We start from the raw sequence: 22045 nt of genomic DNA on the forward strand, positions 1-22045 counted from the left end.
GCTAGTGTTAACTCTCGCAACTGGGTCTGAGTAAAGAATTTTTATTATGTTAATGAATTTAGAGCCTGGACAGATTTATTCAACACAGAAAAAAGAAAAGACCATTCTCCTCGGTCAAAGGCCTTTTCTAAGGAAACAATCAACGCTGGATCTTTGTTGGTATTGATGAGATGAACAATATTTAAAGCACGTCTTACATTCTCAGAACCATATCTAGACTTCACAAATCCTGTCTGGTCTGGTTTAATAATTTTAGGGAGCACTCTTTCAAGTCTACGAGCCAGTACTTTTGCTATAATTTTATAATCGACATTAAGAAGACTAATGGGTCTGTAAGAAGAACATTCAAGTGGATTTTTATCCTTTTTTAGAAGTAAACTAATAGAAGCCTGGCTCCAGGAGGGGGGAACCTCACCGTTTAGAATATTATTAAAGGCAGGCATAAGAATGGGATGAATCTCCTGCCAGAATCTCTTGTAGAACTCTAATGGGAAGCCGTCCGGACCAGAACATTTCCCGCTGGGCACTGCCTTGATAGCGGACCAGACCTCCTCTGGTGTAAAAGCAGCATTTTAAAGGGAACAATCCTCATCCGTGGCTGAAGGAAGAGACTAACTATTTAAGTAACCGGTAATGCCTGAGTCAGTATTATCTGAACTATAAAGTGATTTGTAGAAGTCTTTAAATGTAGAGTTGATTTTTACAGGATCACATGTAACTGAGCCACAAGGGGTCTTTATCTGGTTCATCAAACGGTCGGTGCATTGAGATTTTAATTGCTGAGCAAATAGATTGGCTTTGTGTCCAAATTCATAGTATTTTTGTTTAGTGTACAACAGTAATTTCTGGATATGACGAGTATAGTCCAAATTAAGTTTCATCTTTGCAGTGGACAACAGTTTTAAATTTGCAGTCGTGGATGATTGTTTATGTAGTTGCTCTAAATTGTGCACCTCTTTTTCTGAGGTTTTCCTATTGGGTCATTCAATATCATATACAGCCATGGCCATAAGTTTGGACACAGCATGACTTATGTCTGTTTTGATGTCTATTACAGAACATAACTAATATTTTTTGACAGCACCAGTTTAATTAGTCAACAAATCAACAAGGGATATAATATTATCAATAAATTCCAACAATTGGAACAACTTTGTTCCCAAAACATAATATTAGAAGAAAATAACAAAAAAAGCAGTACTTTCACAACCGAATTTGGTAAGAATAACAAAATGACACCAAACTCTTTTGATGTTTTTTTTAAATATGAAACTTAATATAGTTCTCAGGAGTTGTGTACTGTATTGTAAGTGACAATTTTGTGGTATTTTCTAAGATTCACAAGCGTCATGGTACTTGTGTCCAAACTTATGGCCATGGCTGTAGACAAAAGACGGTTGCACCACCGTCTCAGATTGTCTTCATTTTTTGTAATTCTGCAGAAAGGTAAAAATGATTGAGAAACCCAAAGTTACAGCCTCACAGGCCCACTGGTTTTCATTTTACAGCCTGTTGAAGGAGGGGGGTCCTTAATTTTTAAAATCCGTCTGTCATTGTTTGATGATTTCAAACCCTAATAACTCAGGAAGTACTCAATTTATCTTATAAATGTATATAGATGCATAAAATAAAGTGATCAGACAAGTGTTATGATGAAAATCTGTTGAGGCACCACCATGTAAAAAGTGCATAAGATTAAAATAAGCTCCAAAATGAAATGTAGATTTGAAGACACCCATGAAACCTTGTAGAAAAACTTAAAATGAACTTTGGTTCTTGCTGTATTCATTCTCCACAGCCTATACCAATAAGGACGTTTTTCTCTTTCAGATAGTGCTGGAAACATAGTGAACAAATCATATCTGTTCTTATGTTTTGCTTATATCCCATCAGATTTTGAAATGTTTAAAATTCTCTTTTTTCAGGTGGTGGTTGTGAATGTGCATGTGCTAGAAGACTAGTTTGCTTTGCATGCTAACTTCAGAGAAAGCCGGTGCTTTAGCTGAAACTCGTGGTGGTTGGGTAGAGCATGTAGAGTAGCTGGTGGTGGTAGTGCATCACAAACAATAAAGACGTCATCTATATGTCAGATAGGGAAGCTTCTTAAAATAGCCATTTGTTGGTAAGGCGTGTTTCAGAAGATGATGCCGTCTTCTCAGTTCAGGTAAAACAGCCAGGTGGAGACTGAACATTCCACCACAGTGAGTGAACCAGGTGACACTACAGAATCCACAGCTGAGTCAGAAGACATATCCTCTGGGCAGTACGTAGCACGTCTATATGATGGCCAGTGGTGGCTTGGCAATGTCAAGTCACATTCCTCAGAGGATGATGATTTTGAAGTACAATTTATGGACCAGCCAAGTCCTTTTACTGGCCAAAACATACGGATGAGTGCTGGGTGCCCAAAGAACATGTCCTGTGTGTTGTCCCAGTGCCTGATGCAGTTGGTTTAGGGAGGCGTTAAGGTTTCCTGATGCAAGCATTTTGAAGAGAGTTGAGGACTTGTGGAGATCAAAGTCAAAAAATGTTGTCTGAATAACTTCCATGTCTCTAATCTGTTTAATTTAGTGACATTTGATCGTCTAGTTTGTTTAGGTTGTAATTTGTAAGAAACCACCAGCTAGTTAAAAACGCCTACCCCTGTACACTTTGTGCCTCATTTTCAAGATGTTGACAAGCAGAACCAAAGTTCTTTTGTAGTTTTTTTTAAAGTTAAGATAAAGATTAGAAATTTTGCCAAGTATGAAACTTGTACAACCTTGTCCACAATCTGAAATTTTAGTTCAAAAATAGTCATTTTCTGCTAATGACCAATGTTTGAGACATTATTGCAAGGTTGTGAAAAACATTTTCAGTACTGGTCATGCTTCGATACTTACTTTATGTTGTATCCTACCAAACTGAACCATTTTTGAGGACCAAATGATCTCTCTTGACCAGGAAATGCCAATATGAAAAGCTCGTCTGAAGAATTTTTTCACATATTGAGAGGTCTGGTATACAAAATATATGAGACATATACCTTGCTTGAAGCTCAAAATATTATGTACTATATACATATTTTTAGTCCTGAAAAATTCAAGCAGATATCTTGAGAGGTTCCTGAGATATAAAGTTGTGAAAACTGAAAAAATTACAGACGAAAACTTAAAAACGACCCTTGTAGAACCATGAGGATTGGGTTTAGGACCTCTAAATTTTGGCTTTCCCAATGAACTGTACCAAAGAATGGTACAAAACAATATGAAGCAATTCTGAGGTGGTGGGTGCAACCACTTTTCTGGATTTTTGTGTATTTAGTATGGAATGACCCTATTACCCTCTTGAGTTTTCTTTTGATAAGATGCATAAGAAATTAAAAGTCCACATAAAGTGGCCTTAGCTGCATCCCAGATCATAGCGGGAAAGACTGGGGAATCTTTGTTATCGAGCCAATATTGAGATAGGTTTTTCTGTATGAAATCGATACACGGATCGCTATTTAACAAAGAGGTATTGAATCTCCATGATGGAGATCTAGGGATACTAAACTCTGGGTTAATATGCAAATGAACAGGGGCATGATCTGACAGAACAATAGAATCTGTACGACAAGCAGCGACTGCATGTAAAAATTGTTTTGGAATGAAAAAGTAATCAAGTCTTGAATATGAATCATGGGGATGAGAGTAAAATGTGTAATCTGTGACATTAGGGTTTAACTGACGCCAAACATCTATCAAACCTGAGTCTGTACTCAATTTTTAAGGACAGAGGATGAACTCGGGTTTGGAACTGCTGTGGAGGAAGATCTGTCCAAATAAGGATTTATTATGCAATTAAAGTCACCTGCTGAAAGCCAAGGCCCTTACAGTGATAGTTAAACATTAAAATAATTTCAGAGACAAAGCTAGGCGAGTCAGAATTTGGGACATAAATATTTAAAATAGTTATATGTTGTTTTAGAATCGACCCTGAAATTAGAATAAATCTACCTTCTGGATCCTTTTCCTCATACTCCAAAATAAAAGGTAGATTTTTATTAATGAGAATTGCTGTACCCCTCTTACTTTGACAGTAGGAAGAAAAATAAATGTGACCAACCCAATCTCTCACTTTAAGTGCTCTACATCAGATTATTTTGTTTCTTGAAGTAATGCGATATCGCTTTTTTGTTTTTGAAGATAAGTTAAGTTTTTTCCTTTTAACGACATTACCTATTCCTTGGACGTTCCATGAAATCAGTTTCAATGACCCTGACATTGTTTAATTAGTACAAAGAACAACAGTAAAAAATACTAAATAACAAAACATTGATTACAGTGTCAGAAAAACAGCCTATTCAACATCCGTCTGTTGTAGAACTCAAAATAAAGTGCACAAAAAACACCAGTTACCAGCGCATATCCCCCTATCCTGTCCCCAAACGACAGAACAAAAGCATCCCAAATGAAGTCACCCTGTATGTTAAGCATTACCAAGCTGTAACTTAGAAAACAGACCACAGCTGTAGCTCAGAGACCCGGGACAACGACCAAACTCCAGGGTGAATGAATAACACTGATTCAACCCCTAATGTGCCTTTGAGAGAGAGATTGTTAAAAAATAAAAATAATAATAAAGAAATGAAGTGTCTCCAATACATTAAGTAGTTGGAGTAACAGCTTATGTAATCAGGCACATAATCTCTCTTAGTTTACCCTTTTATCATGTAAATAATGTTCACTTATAACTAAAAGGCACTGTATGCAAAAATACACAATGTTTCGTCGGGGGTTCAGTGGAGTAGGTCTGTTTTTCTCTGTCGTGAATGATAAATAGTCAGCGAATACCTCATTTCAGGTTGTCCAGAAATGCAGAAGCAGCCAAAGGTGTGTCAAAGAAGAGAATCCGTCCCCCGTGAAGGCACCGCAGGCGAGCAGGATAGGCGAAGCCCCGGTACATGTTGCGGCGGGCCATCTCCTTCCCCACCGCATCAAACTCGCATCGTCTCCGGAGAGTCTCTGCCGTCAGATCGGGGTAGAAACGTAGCTTGGAGCCGTTGTACAGAATATCTCGTTTCTTTAACGCTGCTTTCAGGACGGCCTCTCGTTGGGGGTAACGCAGAAATCGAACCAGGATGCTTCTCGGAGCTTTATTTGGAGCAGGTGTGGGAGCCAAGGCTTGGTGGGCCCGTTCGATTTCCAGCTGTGGATAATCCGGTGGCAGACCGAGCGTGGTCGGCAGTAAAGCTCGGAGAAAGTCAGTGAGAGGTGCGTTTCCCTCCGCCTTCTCCGGCAGGTTAACAATCTTCTTCGATTTTCCAGATCATCGATTTTAGACTGTATCTGCTCCATCGTTTTTTCCAACGCAGACAGTTTGGTGCTGTGCATTTCACAGTCATCCTCTGTAGAGGAGACTCTGTTCTCGGCTTCTTCCATACGTTTTTCTAAGTCAGATACCTGGCCAGAAAGGTTAGTGAGAGAGCGCTCAACCGAAGAGACAGATGCTTTAATTTCAGTCAGGCTTCCTTCTGTAACATCAAGGCGGGCCCCAATAGTTAAGTCCATGCCGTTTACTCGAGAGGCGATAGATTTTACCTCCGCCAAAATCTGCTCCATAGTGGCCGAGTCACCGGACGGTGGCATGCTAGCTTTGGACTGATTCGCCTTAGCATTAGCCGCCCTCATGGGTGTCTGTTCAGACCCTGTTTTCTTTGCAGACGACGAGAAAATAGAAAAATCTTTGTCCCATAGCTGCCTCTGCATCTCTGTGTAAAAGTTACACCTTCAATGTCAGGATTATTAGGAGAAAAATTCAAGTTTATGTAGAACCTGGAGAGGAGCAAAGCCTCAAGCGTCCATCTTGCTCTGGGTCACAAGACCACCTTGCCGGGGAGACTTTTTTAAAAGAGGGTTGAAAATGGAGTTTGGTTTCTTCAATTATACCAAAAAGAAAACCAAAAAAACTTTGATTTTGGAAAAAAAATCAAAGATTTTGGAAAAAAAGTTATAACTCAAGGAAACATATTCCAGAGACAGTTCAGCGTTGATGGTGTCTAAATGGAGAGATGAGCAGAGTCGTGGTGCATTATGGGTTGTTTATTTGTGTTTCTAGTTGTTCTTTCAGCCAGCAGTTGCAGTGGGTGTATTCCAGTTTGACATGCAGGAGTCTCTAAAGGCTGCTAAATTAGTGAAATGGAGTTCACTAAACCTGATCCAGAGAGTATGATGCTCAGGGCCCAGTATTTCAAACATAATCCACCAGGATTAATCCAGGTAGTTTGGATTAAACCCAGATCTGATCCAAAATTGGGTATTTCAAACAGCATTTAATCTTGATAATTTAAATCCAGATTTGGAAATCCAATCCTGCCTTTAATCCAGATTTGAGCCTGTGTTGGGTATTTCAAAACTTCAGTCCCAAATCTGGATCAGTTTTATCCTGAAAAACAGCATTAAATTAATCCCACCTCAGGGTAGGATCAGAGTGTGATCCCATGCATTAGTTCCGCATATACTCATCAATAGACAGCTCTTACTTGCATTTCTCGCAATCATTAGTATAAAAAGATATTTTTAATAAATTAAACCTCTTCATGTACAGTTTTTTTAATTGAACAGAAAAAATCCAAATTTCACAATTGTCAGAAAAGTAATAATTCAAACAACAATAAAAATTTCCTCAACCCAAAATTGTAACACCTAAACCTAAAGTTTTCACACTACTTTTCCATTTGCTTTTCCAGTAATTGTATTGTTAACTTGATGTGTTCTTGCTGAAGCATGGTGAGTTTTATTTGTTCCTTAGCAAGTAGAATTTGCTGGTGTGCTCGCTCAGTGTCCATCTTGAGGAGTTTTTGGTAGGCATGATCCTCATCATGATGCCTCTTCCGGTGATGTCTTGGTGGAGGTACAGGGGGAACCTCCCCACAGCTCTGTAGAGGGGGAACCCCCCCACAGCTCTGTAGAGGTGGAACCCCCCCACAGCTCTGTAGAGGGGGAACCCCCCCACAGCTCTGTAGAGGTGGAACCCCCCCACAGCTCTGTAGAGGGGGAACCCCCCCACAGCTCTGTAGAGGGGGAACTTCCCCACAGCTCTGTAGAGGGGGAACTTCCCCACAGCTCTGTAGAGGGGGAACCCCCCCACAGCTCTGTAGAGGGGGAACCTCCCCACAGCTCTGTAGAGGGGGAACCCCCCCACAGCTCTGTAGAGGTGGAACCTCCCCACAGCTCTGTAGAGGGGGAACCCCCCCACAGCTCTGTAGAGGTGGAACCTCCCCACAGCTCTGTAGAGGGGGAACCTCCCCACAGCTCTGTAGAGGTGGAACCCCCCCCACAGCTCTGTAGAGGGGGAACCTCCCCACAGCTCTGTAGAGGTGGAACCCCCCCACAGCTCTGTAGAGGGGGAACCTCCCCACAGCTCTGTAGAGGGGGAACCCCCCACAGCTCTGTAGAGGTGGAACCTCCCCACAGCTCTGTAGAGGTGGAACCCCCCCACAGCTCTGTAGAGGGGGAACCCCCCCACAGCTCTGTAGAGGTGGAACCCCCCCACAGCTCTGTAGAGGGGGAACCCCCCCACAGCTCTGTAGAGGTGGAACCCCCCCACAGCTCTGTAGAGGGGGAACCCCCCCACAGCTCTGTAGAGGTGGAACCCCCCCACAGCTCTGTAGAGGGGGAACCTCCCCACAGCTCTGTAGAGGGGGAACCTCCCCACAGCTCTGTAGAGGTGGAACCTCCCCACAGCTCTGTAGAGGGGGAACCCCCCCACTGCTCTGTAGAGGTGGAACTTCCCCACAGCTCTGTAGAGGGGGAACCCCCCCACAGCTCTGTAGAGGTGGAACCTCCCCACAGCTCTGTAGAGGTGGAACCCCCCCCACAGCTCTGTAGAGGGGGAACCTCCCCACAGCTCTGTAGAGGTGGAACCCCCCCACAGCTCTGCAGAGGGGGAACCCCCCCACAGCTCTGCAGAGGTGGAACCCCCCCACAGCTCTGCAGAGGTGGAACCTCCCCACAGCTCTGTAGAAGGGGAACCCCCCCACAGCTCTGTAGAGGGGGAACCCCCCCACAGCTCTGACTTGTGCTTGGCTCCCCTTCTGGTTCTATGGGAACAAGAGTGAGTATGGTCTCTGCTGTGGAGAGATCAAGAGGTTGTGACCCCGCAGATTCGCCTGCATCAGCTGACACAATGCCGTGCAAAGCATGTGAGCTCTCACCACCAATGATATCAAGTACACACATTGTTTGTTCCCTGTTTCTGGGTTTTTAGATTCAGTAAGGTCCTTTGTCGCCTTCTGTTTCAAGTTTTTCCATCTTAACTTTACTTGGTCCAGTCCTTCGCTCACCACTCCCAGTGGCATTTACCTGTAAAGAAATGTTAGTTTAGATTAACACCAATAAAAGACACTACAAATAAGTGTTCCAAGTTTGAAGTTTTTTACCAATTTAAAGTATAAAACAAATCCAAAGGACCGATGTCTTAAAATAAATTGCTCTTATTGAAGTGAGACACTGCAGGTGATGAAAAAAATGCATTTATAGATATCAATCTGAGTTAGATCACTGATGTGATCTACAGCAAATGTGAGAAAAAACAAAAAAAAACTATTGCCCAAAATGGTCCAAATTGTCTATATTTTAAACCAAAATTTAGATCCAAATTTTAATGGTGGGTGGAGCCTGGTTTAAATGATGGTTTTATTTTGTTGATATTACGTACATAGATTTGCTCATAGGGGATTTTGGATGTCTTAAACTTTTTAATAAACTAGTTTTAAGAGAAAAAAATCTGGTTTTCTTAATATGTAATTTCTAGCCTGATTTATTGAATAAGATCTAACCCCACAAGATAAGGCAAATTTAGAATGTTAACTTCTTAGTAAAGCTTCAATATGTTCAGTCCAAGACTGGAAAGTTTTGTGCCTGTAGGAGCTGCTACAGTGAAAGTTTCTACAATACCAGAAAAAACACATATGGAGAAACGTTGAAGCAGTGCTGCAATTAGATTAGGCAGTTTATTTGTTTTCAGGTGAAAGTTTACATGTTCATAGAGCAAACTGGCCCATAATAAAAATGAGTTTTGGCTGCAGTGTCTCCCCTTTACGATAAATCAGCTTACTTGAAGAAAATTGTACATATTTTTAGGATACTCTTTGAAGTGTATCACAGAAAAAAAAATAATGAGGAAAGTGACCTATTACTATAACAACAAATAAAAATAAGATGGTCATTTTGCATGCAAAAAGGCTCAAGGAATGAGTGTAAATGGTTTTACCTGCTGGGCTACTAAATAGCATTTTTTGCTCTTGTGGTCAGAGAACTTTGTCCATGCCCGCTGAAATTCCCAAAAAGTGTTTTGTAATTGGCTCGAAAACCTTCTAGAACAGGGGTCCTCAAATACAAATCTTGAAGGTCCACAATTGTTTTTTTCCATACAAGCATGGGTCCATTTATTAATGTCGGTCAAGTACAAGGCAGGTCGAAGGTTGTAAAGGTGGTTTTCTTTTGTCCAAACAAAAATACAATGCACATTCTGATTAAATAAAAATAAATTAACAAAACATTTTCTTGACTTAAAATAAAAATACACAAAAAAACGTGCAAGTACAATGTTTACACATGTACACTAAATAATTGACAAGATGTCATTAAGGTGCAAACAACTATTGACAGTACATTTTGTAACTGTAAAACACTGCTCAATGAGAGAAATGGCATTTGGGGTTTGAAGCCATGGCTTTGAACTTTGGCACAAATGGTGTGATGGCCATGTGGAGACACTGATGCAAGTGTTCATTGGTAAGTCTACTGTAGTACTTGTTTTTCCTCAATGTTCATTATGTTTGGCCAACACCCACGACACTCTGAGTGAGCACTCCGTTGCAATTTGTTGTTGTGTCATAGATTTAACAATAACCTTGCTTGACTCTTGATATGACTACTTCAACCTGTTAATTTCTCGCCTTCTCAGTTCTGATTTAGGAGGAAACTTCTCTTCAAAAGAGCTGTGCTCTTTAACATAATGGCGTTTCACATTTTCACTTTTTATCAGAGCAACTGTCTTTAAGCATATTAAGCACATAGGTTTGGTACTTGCAGGTGGTAAAATGGACGCATATTTGTCAGTCCATTCCTCATTGAAACGGCGATTTTCATTGTCCACTTTTCTTCTCTTGGTCAACTTTGAGCATGCCATTTTGTTAGATTCGGTCTTCTACTGGTGGCATGTAAACAGAGTGCCGGGTACGACTCGTGTTTCACACTGCTGCTGTCCGTCCAGTCGAGCTAGCAGCATGCACGCTCTCTCAGCCAATCAGCGCATCGTTGTCATAGAGATGACAGCCCATAATATCCTGTCACCCAGGCAACAGCCAATCAGCGCTGTCTCCCGAAGCACACACTTTCTCTCACACACACACATGCACGCACACACGCAGGCACACACACAGACAGCGCGCAGAGCGCATGCAGTGATTGGATACAACAGAAGTGGGAACATGAGAGATATTTGACTAAAAATGAAACAGAATTTAGCGATAGAATAGTAGCGCATAGCGACAGATCGGCGATTAATACAAATAATATATGTTAAAAAAAGTTTTCTTTTTTCCATTTTTTTAATGTTGAAAAGTGCCATTTGCCCGGGTCTGCAGCGAGGTGTGCCGTGGTCCACAACTGGACCACGGTCCAATAATTGAGGACCCCGGTTCTGGAAGAATGTTGGTTTCGGCTGTTGAAAAATTGCACCATTTCGTTCTGGTCTCCATGATGTTTGAAACTCACTGATGAAGATGAACTCTTTATAGGCCTTCTCTGTGATGAAGGCAAGATAAAAACAGGTGTGACAGCAGAGATCACAGGTTTTGTAAATTTCCCTCTGTGTGACCTAATTGGCAACATGGCTTCAATTGTGCATGAGCTTCGGCATCGCAGGAGATCATACAGGCCAAGGCAACATGTTGAACGTCCAAATCTACTTCAGCAGTACTCCAATGAAGAACTGTATGCAAGGTATCGATTCAGGAGGGATGACATTTCATACTTGTGCAGTGTTCTTCGTCCTTATCTGAAAAGACGGACCATGAGGAGTCATGCCTTGACAGTGGAGGAACAGGTGCTGATTGCTCTGCGTTTCTTTGTGTGTGACTCATTTTATGAAGTCATTGCAGATGGAATAGCAGTAACAAAAGCCACAGTGGAATATGTGTTGCATTCAGTGGCATCAGCACTTTCTAGTATGCTGAACACTTACGTCATATTCCCAGAAAGCAACAGTGAAATATCAGACATCAAACCAAGGTTCTTCTCTATGGCCTCAATGCCTAATGTTATTGGTGTGATTGACTGCACACACATTCACATTCAGGCCCCACATGAGAGAGAGTGGGAATATGTCAACAGGAAGGGGCGTCACAGTATTAATGTGCAGCTCATTGGCGATGCAGATCTCAAAATCACCAACTGTGTCGTTAGATGGCCAGGATCTGTACGCGATGCTCGGATTCTGAAAGTAACATACACCAGAGATTCCAGAATACTCCACCAGATGGCATACTTCTTGGTGATAGTGGCTACCCTCTACTCCTTTGGCTAATGACACCATTTTCAAATGTGACCAATGCCTCTCAACTACAGTATAATATTGCCCACAGCTCAACAAGAGGAACCACTGAGCGTATCAATGGCATTCTTAAACGTAGATTTGCCCGTTTGAGTTATCTCAGGGTTGAACCCAAAAAAGCACGCAAGATCATTTGTGCCTGTATCGTGCTGCACAATATGGCTCAAGCATGAAGAGTTCCACTTTGTGAAGATGAGGCCGATGCACCAGTAGCCCCAGAAGGTCCAGATCTTCCACCACCTTTACCACATCTTCCTGATGAACCAGCAGGAAGAGCGGTCAGAAGTGCTTTGGTTGATTTGTATTTTTCCTAAAAGTTCTAGGAATACTTTTGTTTTCCCTTTGTTGATGTTCAGTAAAGCTACTGGATATCTCACATTTGTCTTATATTTTTATTTTATTACACTAGTCTGTGATGTCCTTTTATAAAATGCATCTCTAAATATGAATGGTCAGTGACAAGGCAATTGTTTAAACAGAGAATTGAAGTAAACATTGACTCCATGCAACAGAAAATATTTTGAATGACTATATAATACTTTTGCTTTTGGTATATTAATTTATCAAAGATCTCTGTAGCCTTAAGATCTACACAACACACATTCTGTCTCCTGTCTGTGACCCTGAGGGCGGGTTGATCCTAGGGGCGGGATGGATTTGAAAATCTCAATCCGAGAGGATCAGGATTATTCTGATCCAATCCAGCAAAGTTTTGAAATACCGGGATAGAAGATCCTGATCCATGGATCAGAAAAGTGGGATTTGGAAATCTAGATCAATTTAATTTGGATTTAATTTTTTGAAATACTGGGCCCTGATGATCCTCTTCTGTATGAATTAATGAGATCCCAGAGAAACTGTATCAACAGGATGAATGTCAGGCCGTTTCCTCCAAAAGACTTTATGACAGACGCATGCTGGAAACAGAAGGGGGTCATGTTCTAATCAAGGTGGTCCTATAATTGTACCCGCTGGCAGGACAACAGAGTTCGTCACGAGGACAGAAGATTTTTCAGCACACAGTTTAAAAGCTGCTGTGTTTGACTATAAGTAGATAAACCAGAATAAACGACCATCCTGTTAAAATGGAATGCTAGCATCGCTCCACCAACATGAAGCACGCAACAGAAACAAGCAATCAGCTTTAGCATTTGGCTAGCTTTATTCGCAACAACTAAAAAAACACAGCCGAAATATGACAACATGATGGATCAGACCATCTTATCCAGAAGGAAGTGGGTCTGAATTCTCACCTGGAATACAAATGTCTGACCTCCTGGTCCAGACCTCCTGGTCCAGACCTCCTGGTCCAGACCTCAGGTGTCTCATACATGTGACTAAAGACTTTACAGCTGTTGTACTTTGTCTTCAGGCCTGCGGTTTCTCTGTTGACTGTGGAAGTAAAGGTCTTCATGCTCACCACCCCAGAGACTGCCTTTACCACCTGAGAGACTGGAGTATCACCCGCCTTCACCTGTTGCTACAGGTAAGAATCGCCTGAGAGATGCACCAACCTACCCACTAAAGATGAGAGCCCAGGTGTGCCCAGGTGCTGTGTGGTCAGTATTGATGGGGTGGACTGTTTCCTGTCTCTCAGCATTACAGAGTGTCTCCCTCCTGGTTGGAAGCAGCCAATGGTAGCCCACCTGACATCGGTCTGGCAGGTGAGGTCCCCATCTGTTTAGCTGATCCTAACTCGTTGCTCCCAGTTTGATTGACTGGTGTGATCATATTCCAGCAGTGTGTTTGGTTTTGGAGCTGAGACACGACGGCAACAGACAGGAGGAGCCCTGTGGTCGACCTGCTCTACCTGAATACAGAGGATACTGCCAGTAAGCCCACAGCTCCCAGTACCAACTACCAGTACCGACTACCAGTCAGCTCCCAGTACCGACTACCAGTCAGCTCCCAGTACCGACTACCAGTCAGCTCCCAGTACCGACTACCAGTACCGACTACCAGTCAGCTCCCAGTACCGACTACCAGTCAGCTCCCAGTACCAACTACCAGTCAGCTCCCGGTACCGACTACCAGTCAGCTCCCGGTACCGACTACCAGTCAGCTCCCGGTACCGACTACCAGTCAGCTCCCAGTACCGACTACCAGTCAGCTCCCAGTACCGACTACCAGTCAGCTCCCAGTACCGACTACCAGTACCGACTACCAGTCAGCTCCCAGTACCGACTACCAGTCAGCTCCCAGTACCGACTACCAGTACCGACTACCAGTCAGCTCCCAGTACCGACTACCTGTCAGCTCCCAGTACCGACTACCAGTCAGCTCCCAGTACCGACTACCAGTCAGCTCCCAGTACCGACTACCAGTCAGCTCCCAGTACCGACTACCAGTCAGCTCCCAGTACCGACTACCAGTCAGCTCCCAGTACCGACTACCAGTCAGCTCCCAGTACCGACTACCAGTCAGCTCCCAGTACCGACTACCAGTACCGACTACCAGTCAGCTCCCAGTACCAACTACCAGTACCGACTACCAGTCAGCTCCCAGTACCAACTACCAGTACCGACTACCAGTCAGCTCCCGGTACCGACTACCAGTACCGACTACCAGTCAGCTCCCAGTACCGACTACCAGTCAGCTCCCGGTACCGACTACCAGTACCGACTACCAGTCTGCTCCCAGTGTGACCCAGTTTGACTCTGGTCTGAACCCAATAAGGTAGCAGCCTACTGCATACCTGTCCAGGTGCAGGAGTTTCAGGTGTGTCTGCTCCAGCAGGTTGCACTATAAGGAGCGTTTGGTGGAGTTGATCAACCGTTGCCGTGCCGACCCTGCAGTCCTGCTCAGTCTGGCTGAGATGACGGCGGAGCTGCAACGCTGGCAGGTTGCCGTGCCGACCAGGAAACCTGATGAACCGGAGGAACTGTACGCACACCGACTCCGCCTGGTTAGTGACATCACAGACACTGGTGTCCAATCAACAACTTCATGTAAACAAGAGCACAACTTCATGTAAACAAGACAACAACTTCATTAATCATCGTAACACATCTGTCATGGGAAAATCCAATGATGATAGATGATTGGATCAAACAGTGAAATTTTAAGAAATTAATCTTCCCCATAATTGATGTAGAGGTCATTGATGAAAGCAACTTTTAGACTGATTATTGAAGAATCATTCTTGGGTCCAGCCATAGATGACATTGTACTGCCTGTAGGGGGCGTCAGGGTTATAAATGTTTAATAACCGTCAGTCTGGATCAGAACAGCAGAACAGAACCAACTCGCGACCACGCTGTAGTCAGTATCAGTTAATTAAATATAATCCAAGCATCTGCTGCTTTTATCTTCTATGTTCTCGTTAGAACAGCAGTGTTACAAAACTCTGAGGATTGGGTTCGGCTAACCTGCTAACCCGCTAACTCGAACCAAGAACCACGAGATAAACTGAGACGTTTCCAGTTTGCTCACGGATTAATGATTCAGATATATTTAAGGAGTTAAACTGACAATGACCAATCACAGTGCAGAATTCTCTCTCTGCAGATGCTGACCAATAGCGTTCCTCTCAGGAAGCAGCGCCGCTCCTCACTCAAACTCGACGACAACCTTTGCCCTCAGCCTGCAGCTGTCGTTACCAGAGCCCCGCCCCCTCACCTGCTGAGTGACTGACTCTGCCCCTGTTTGTGGAACAGATCTGATTGGCTCTCTGATTGCCAAGGAGAGCAGCTACAGACAGACAGGACCAAAGACAGAGCGAGCAGCCAATCGGAGTGCAGAGCTTACGCTGCCCTTATTGATCTGAATGTTAATGAACCCTCAGAGACCGCTAACAACGCTAATGATGCCACCAAGCCTTTTTTCAGTGTTCAGGGATCATTTCTGTTTCAGCCAGCGTGAGCAGCAGTTAGCACATGTTAGCACGTGTTAGCACGTGTTAACAGGTTACAGTGTTTGAAGTGTGAAGTTGCTGTTTTAGTTTTCTGCACTTTAATAGTTGGAACAATTTTAGCTAATAAATGTTGTCTTTATTTATACCTTAACATACATCAGCTTCCTCTGATGTTTCCATAGCAACCAGTTGTTGTTTCTGAGTATTGCAGGACATCATAACTCTAAACACTTTAACAAGCAAACGTTTTGATCTAACCATCTCCTCCTGAACACAGACATGTTGATGGCTGCAGAGAAACACATGATGACAGGAAACACCTTCACCTGGCAGCAGGTGTGTAGCCGCCCGCTGTTACCCGTGAACCGGAATGCTCAGGACGTTCTTCAGGCTGCAGAAGATTCTGTCCATGGCTTCGGGGGCTCTGCTGGATCCGAACTCTGTGGCCACGATGGACTGCTGGATGTCTGCGGAGAACAACAGCAGGTTCTTCAGGAGAACGCTTCTTGTTCTCAGAACAGCATCTGATCTCCAGACCTGTCTAATCATCTGAACTGTCTTCAAACAGGTGAGACCCTGAACTCAGCTGAACCCTTCCTGATGCATTAGTGATCGGTAAATAAGTTACTGATTATGGACCTTTCTGCTCAGAAACCTCCAGCGGTTGTCCGTTGCAGAACGCTCCCTTCCCCCTCCTGGCGGTGAACATCTTGTCTTCCAGACAGCTGTAGACGACACCAAACTCTACCTGAAGGAGCAGGAAGGTGGAAGCAGCTCAGACTGGAGCAGGACCAGCATAATGAATCCTAGAGTTAGAGATTACAGGTATAATAGAAGAGAACCTACAGTCTACAGCAGTAATGAATACACTGCTGTGTAAAATCACTTAAATGTCAGAGGATTCTAAACTTTGGATGTTCTCCTGCTGGAATGTTCCTCTTCTTCATCTGGTCAGCCAGTGTTGTGGTTCATCCTCAGAACTTCATCTAGAAATGTCTTCAGCATCTTCTGACCTCATGCAGCCCCAGATCATCACACTTCCACCTCTGTGCTTCACTGTCAGGACCATGCATCCACTGTAGTAGTCTTGGTCAGGTTCTCACCAACATTTGGACTCCATCTGAGCCCAACTCATTGGTCTTCATCTGACCAAAGAATGTTTGTAATCTGTATTTTTTTTTTTTTTTTGCTGAACCTTTATTTTCCCAGGTAGGTCAACTGAGAACCAGTTCTCATCTACAATAACGACCTGGGCAAGAGTCAATATTAGGTAAACGTTCCTTTACTGTTTGATAAATGTCTCCTTAATGTTTGATCAGCGTTCCCTTAATGTTTGATCAAAGTTCCCTTAATGTTTGATCAGCGTTCCCTTAATGTTTGATCAAAGTTCCCTTAATGTTTGATCAGCGTTCCCTTAATGTTTGATCAACGTTCCCTTAATGTTTGATCAGCGTTCCCTTAATGTTTGATCAACGTTCCCTTAATGTTTGATCAGCGTTCCCTTAATGTTTGATCAGCGTTCCCTTAATGTTTGATCAACGTTCCCTTAATGTTTGATCAGCGTTCCCTTAATGTTTGATCAGCGTTCCCTTAATGTTTGATCAAAGTTCCCTTAATGTTTGATCAGCGTTCCTTTAATGTTTGATCAGCGTTCCCTTAATGTTTGATCAACGTTCCCTTAATGTTTGATCAGCGTTCCCTTAATGTTTGATCAGCGTTCCCTTAATGTTTGATCAGCGTTCCCTTAATGTTTGATCAGCGTTCCCTTAATGTTTGATCAGCGTTCCCTTAATGTTTGATCAGCGTTCCCTTAATGTTTGATCAAAGTTCCCTTAATGTTTGATCAGCGTTCCTTTAATGTTTGATCAGCGTTCCCTTAATGTTTGATCAACGTTCCCTTAATGTTTGATCAGCGTTCCCTTAATGTTTGATCAGCGTTCCCTTAATGTTTGATCAGCGTTCCCTTAATGTTTGATCAGCGTTCCCTTAATGTTTGATCAGCGTTCCCTTAATGTTTGATCAGCGTTCCCTTAATGTTTGATCAAAGTTCCCTTAATGTTTGATCAGCGTTCCCTTAATGTTTGATCAGCGTTCCCTTAATGTTTGATCAGCGTTCCCTTAATGTTTGATCAACGTTCCCTTAATGTTTGATCAGCGTTCCCTTAATGTTTGATCAGCGTTCCCTTAATGTTTGATCAGCGTTCCCTTAATGTTTGATCAACGTTCCCTTAATGTTTGATCAGCGTTCCCTTAATGTTTGATCAGCGTTCCCTTAATGTTTGATCAGCGTTCCCTTAATGTTTGATCAGCGTTCCCTTAATGTTTGATCAGCGTTCCCTTAATGTTTGATCAGCGTTCCCTTAATGTTTGATCAAAGTTCCCTTAATGTTTGATCAGCGTTCCCTTAATGTTTGATCAACGTTCCCTTAATGTTTGATCAGCGTTCCCTTAATGTTTGATCAACGTTCCCTTAATGTTTGATCAGCGTTCCCTTAATGTTTGATCAGCGTTCCCTTAATGTTTGATCAACGTTCCCTTAATGTTTGATCAGCGTTCCCTTAATGTTTGATCAGCGTTCCCTTAATGTTTGATCAAAGTTCCCTTAATGTTTGATCAGCGTTCCTTTAATGTTTGATCAGCGTTCCCTTAATGTTTGATCAACGTTCCCTTAATGTTTGATCAGCGTTCCCTTAATGTTTGATCAGCGTTCCCTTAATGTTTGATCAGCGTTCCCTTAATGTTTGATCAGCGTTCCCTTAATGTTTGATCAAAGTTCCCTTAATGTTTGATCAGCGTTCCCTTAATGTTTGATCAACGTTCCCTTAATGTTTGATCAGCGTTCCCTTAATGTTTGATCAACGTTCCCTTAATGTTTGATCAGCGTTCCCTTAATGTTTGATCAGCGTTCCCTTAATGTTTGATCAACGTTCCCTTAATGTTTGATCAACGTTCCCTTAATGTTTGATCAGCGTTCCCTTAATGTTTGATCAGCGTTCCCTTAATGTTTGATCAGCGTTCCCTTAATGTTTGATCAGCGTTCCCTTAATGTTTGATCAAAGTTCCCTTAATGTTTGATCAGCGTTCCCTTAATGTTTGATCAGCGTTCCCTTAATGTTTGATCAGCGTTCCCTTAATGTTTGATCAGCGTTCCCTTAATGTTTGATCAAAGTTCCCTTAATGTTCTAGTTGAAGCCCTTCTTATCAGTACAAGTAACATTTACGGATGTTCCCTGAACGCCTCCCAGTGCAGGTAGATGCTGTAAGGTGACAGTGTGTCAGCCCTAGTCATGAAACTGTGATTTTATCGATCCTTGTGAATTTTAAACATACAACATATATTAATGCAGTTGATCTTCTTCTTCTTGAAGTTGATAAGTGTTCTTATAGCAGTATTGTGATTAATATTCATTTAATTTTGCAGCTCCAGTACTGCGTTAGCTGTTGTAAATCCCTTTACGGTTCAGGTCAGGTGAGTTTTTTAAATAATCGCACTGACAGAACCACTAACAGCTCCATCAATCACTGATGCCATCACTTCAAATCCTTTGAAATTACAATTAAATTCAAGAAACAACAATTTAAAGCACAATATTTGCTCTTTTAATTGAAAAACAAAACAAAAAACTATTTCATTTTTTGTTTTTACAAACAAAATGATTGGTTAAAAGTGTTCACACATCAGTTGATCAACAGAAACAGTCAAATCAAAGCGATTGATCCCTGAAGCTGCTGGTGACTCAGACCTCAGATCAGTTTCCTGCTGAAGACTTTCACTTCATCGTCACGTCTATCTGTTGTTTCCGTCGGTTGTTGTTTACGTCTGTTATTTCGGTCAGTTGCTGTTTCCGTCTGTTGTTGTTTCCGTCGATTGTTGCTGACATCACGTTGTCCTCCTGAGAGCGGTGGCTGTGATTGGCTGCAGACTTTTCCAGGGATCCTGCATCATTGATGGACTGAAATATTTCTCCACTGAAGCGTCTGAAGACTGACAACACAGAATGTTCGATCTGATCATTTAGTGACAATAAAGTAAACTGGCCAAAGATAATACTGCAGATAATACGCAGTTACACTGCATATAATACCTAATTATTCTACATATAATACCCGGTTATACTGCATTTAATACCCGGTTATACTACATTTAATACCCGGTTATACTACATTTAATACCCGGTTATACTGCATTTAATACCCGGTTATACTGCATTTAATACCCGGTTATACTACATTTAATACCCGGTTATACTACATTTAATACCCGGTTATACTGCATTTAATACCCGGTTATACTACATTTAATACCCGGTTATACTACATTTAATACCCGGTTATACTACATTTAATACCCGGTTATACTGCATTTAATACCCGGTTATACTGCATTTAATACCCGGTTATACTACATTTAATACCCGGTTATACTACATTTAATACCCGGTTATACTGCATTTAATACCCGGTTATACTGCATTTAATACCCGGTTATACTACATTTAATACCCGGTTATACTACATTTAATACCCGGTTATACTGCATTTAATACCCGGTTATACTGCATTTAATACCCGGTTATACTACATTTAATACCCGGTTATACTACATTTAATACCCGGTTATACTGCATTTAATACCCGGTTATACTGCATTTAATACCCAGTTATACTACATTTAATACCCAGTTATACTACATTTAATACCCGGTTATACTACATTTAATACCCGGTTATACTACATTTAATACCCAATTATACTACATTTAATACCCAATTATACTACATTTAATACCCGGTTATACTACATTTAATACCCGGTTATACTGCATTTAATACCCGGTTATACTGCATTTAATACCCGGTTATACTACATTTAATACCCGGTTATACTACATTTAATACCCGGTTATACTGCATTTAATACCCAGTTATACTACATTTAATACCCGGTTATACTGCATTTAATACCCAGTTATACTGCATTTAATACCCAGTTATACTACATTTAATACCCGGTTATACTACATTTAATACCCGGTTATACTGCATTTAATACCCAGTTATACTGCATTTAATACCCAGTTATACTACATTTAATACCCGGTTATACTGCAGAAAATACCGAGTTCTTAGTATTGATTACGGATTTTGATCAATTTTCATTAGCTTTCTGCTGATCCAAATGATCCAGACAGAGAAACTCGGTCCGGTTCTGAACCATCAGCTGTATTTCAGGTACCTGGGACTTCGGAGCTCCTGAGGGAGAGAAGGACTGAGGCCGCCTGAAACCGTCTCCTCTGCGCCGCCTCTGACCGTCGAAGCCCCGCGACTCCCCGCCGAATCCGCCCGGAGAAACGCCCATGTACCCTCGGTGGGAGTCCGGGGAGTACACGGAAGAACCGGGAGAGCAGGGCGGGTAGCCCCGGGGGGAACCTCCGCGGTGTCCGGAGCCTCCGTACGGTGAGCGAGCTCCGGGAAAGCCCCAGCAGGGACCCGGGGAAGGATACCTTTCCTGCGGAGCTGCGGGGCTCCGCTGAGGTCTGATCGGAGCTCGATACATCCGAGCAGGAATAGCGGAGCTTGCTTCTGGTTCTGGTTCTAATGGAGCGGAGGCTTCTGCTGCTGGAGAACCGGACCGCACAGACGGAAACAAAGCACAGATCCAGACGGAAAGACTGAGTCCTTCTTCCGGGTCAGCAAACTGCAGCGCCGCTCAGCGGGCATCAGGTGGAACTGCAGGAGGTCCAGCTGGGTTTAGTGTGATTTTGTTCCGTAGTTCTGGTCCTGGGTTTCTGGGTCTGCCTGAACATCGCAGCTTCATTTGGATCCTGAGGATCAATAACAGTTGATTTAAATATTAACCCTGAAACAAATATATTTCTGATCATTAAACTTTGTGTGTGTGCATATATATATATATATATATATATATATGACAGTCAATAGAAACTTTGAGGTAGAAATGTAGGCATAATTCTACTTGTAGGGGGGTTGTAATGATTCATTGTGGATTTACTGATGATCTAGTGCCCTGGTAGTTGAGATAATGATGAGTTGTCATTTTGTCATGATTCATTGCACATGGGTTGGTCACTTTGCAAAAGTGAACCAAATACACACCAAGCAATACTCAGTGAGTATCTGCACAATGTGAGAATGGGTTTGAAGGCCTATATAAAGGCCCAAAAAAGGCCACCATTGTTAGTCCAGTGAACAGCATCATGCCGCGTCTATCACATGAACGACGTCTCCGGGCACTGGGTATGGTGGAGGCCGCTTTGAGCTACAGTGATGTATCCAGGCGTATGGGCTGTTCCCAACCCACAATCAGAAGCCTGGTCCAAAGCATGCGCCGACGGATTGCTGCCTGCATCCAAGCAGATGGAGGCCATACTCGGTATTGACTGCTGTGACTTTGTGTTTGGCAGGTGCCGTTTTCTTTTGTGAAATTCTTTATTTTGAAATCATTCTTGAAACTTTAGATTTTTGTTTCTGTATGCCAATATGCTAAACAAATGATTCATATGAAGGAAATCCAGTTTGGGGCTTCAGAATAAAAATTATGTTGAAAAATATGGTCTCAAAGTTTCTATTGACTGTCAGTGTGTATGTATC

The 22045-nt window shown here is 42.5% G+C and overlaps 2 protein-coding genes and 1 long non-coding RNA gene across 7 annotated transcripts in view; 1 reads left to right on the top strand and 2 right to left on the bottom strand.

Annotated features, from left to right (window-relative positions):
* Positions 1–22045, top strand: part of si:dkey-181m9.8 (E3 ubiquitin-protein ligase RNF31) — a 53716-nt gene that overhangs the window by 26083 nt on the left and 5588 nt on the right. Inside the window, exons 15-22 of one of the 5 annotated variants that reach the window (XR_007944354.1) lie at positions 12953–13066; positions 13178–13244; positions 13319–13412; positions 14314–14485; positions 15711–16001; positions 16085–16258; positions 16643–16703; positions 18855–18902. Coding sequence is in view for 4 of the 5 variants with exons in the window: in XM_051953780.1 (XP_051809740.1) it covers positions 12953–13066; positions 13178–13244; positions 13319–13412; positions 14314–14485; positions 15088–15213 (573 nt within the window). In the remaining variant the exon portion in view is untranslated. Of the gene's footprint in view, positions 1–12952; positions 13067–13177; positions 13245–13318; positions 13413–14313; positions 14486–15087; positions 15585–15710; positions 16002–16084; positions 16259–16642; positions 16704–18854; positions 18903–22045 lie in introns of those variants that run through there. The other 4 variants (XM_051953782.1, XM_051953780.1, XM_051953783.1 and 1 more) reach the window with 4 other exon arrangements.
* On the bottom strand, positions 6521–7381 carry LOC127535606 (uncharacterized). The gene is made up of 2 exons (XR_007944485.1): positions 7184–7381; positions 6521–6886 (listed from the first exon to the last, which is right to left on the bottom strand). It is a non-coding gene; the product is annotated as an uncharacterized LOC127535606 (long non-coding RNA).
* mplkip (M-phase specific PLK1 interacting protein) lies at positions 19011–21126 on the bottom strand. The gene is made up of 2 exons (XM_022218946.2): positions 20670–21126; positions 19011–19418 (listed from the first exon to the last, which is right to left on the bottom strand). The coding sequence occupies exons 1-2, from the start codon at positions 20988–20990 to the stop codon at positions 19314–19316; spliced, it is 426 nt and encodes a 141-aa protein (XP_022074638.1). The 5' UTR covers positions 20991–21126; the 3' UTR covers positions 19011–19313.

The sequence above is a fragment of the Acanthochromis polyacanthus genome, chromosome 9 (assembly GCF_021347895.1).
Source record: "Acanthochromis polyacanthus isolate Apoly-LR-REF ecotype Palm Island chromosome 9, KAUST_Apoly_ChrSc, whole genome shotgun sequence".
In the NCBI taxonomy this organism is placed as follows: Eukaryota; Metazoa; Chordata; class Actinopteri; family Pomacentridae; genus Acanthochromis; species Acanthochromis polyacanthus.

Coding starts and splice junctions, on each gene's coding strand:
- mplkip (XM_022218946.2), bottom strand. CDS start 20,990: ATGTATCGAGCTCCGATCAGACCTCAGCGGAGCCCCGCAGCTCCGCAG. Junction 19,419..20,669: donor CAGGAGCTCCGAAGTCCCAG/GTACCTGAAATA, acceptor CTGTGTTGTCAG/TCTTCAGACGCTTCAGTGGA.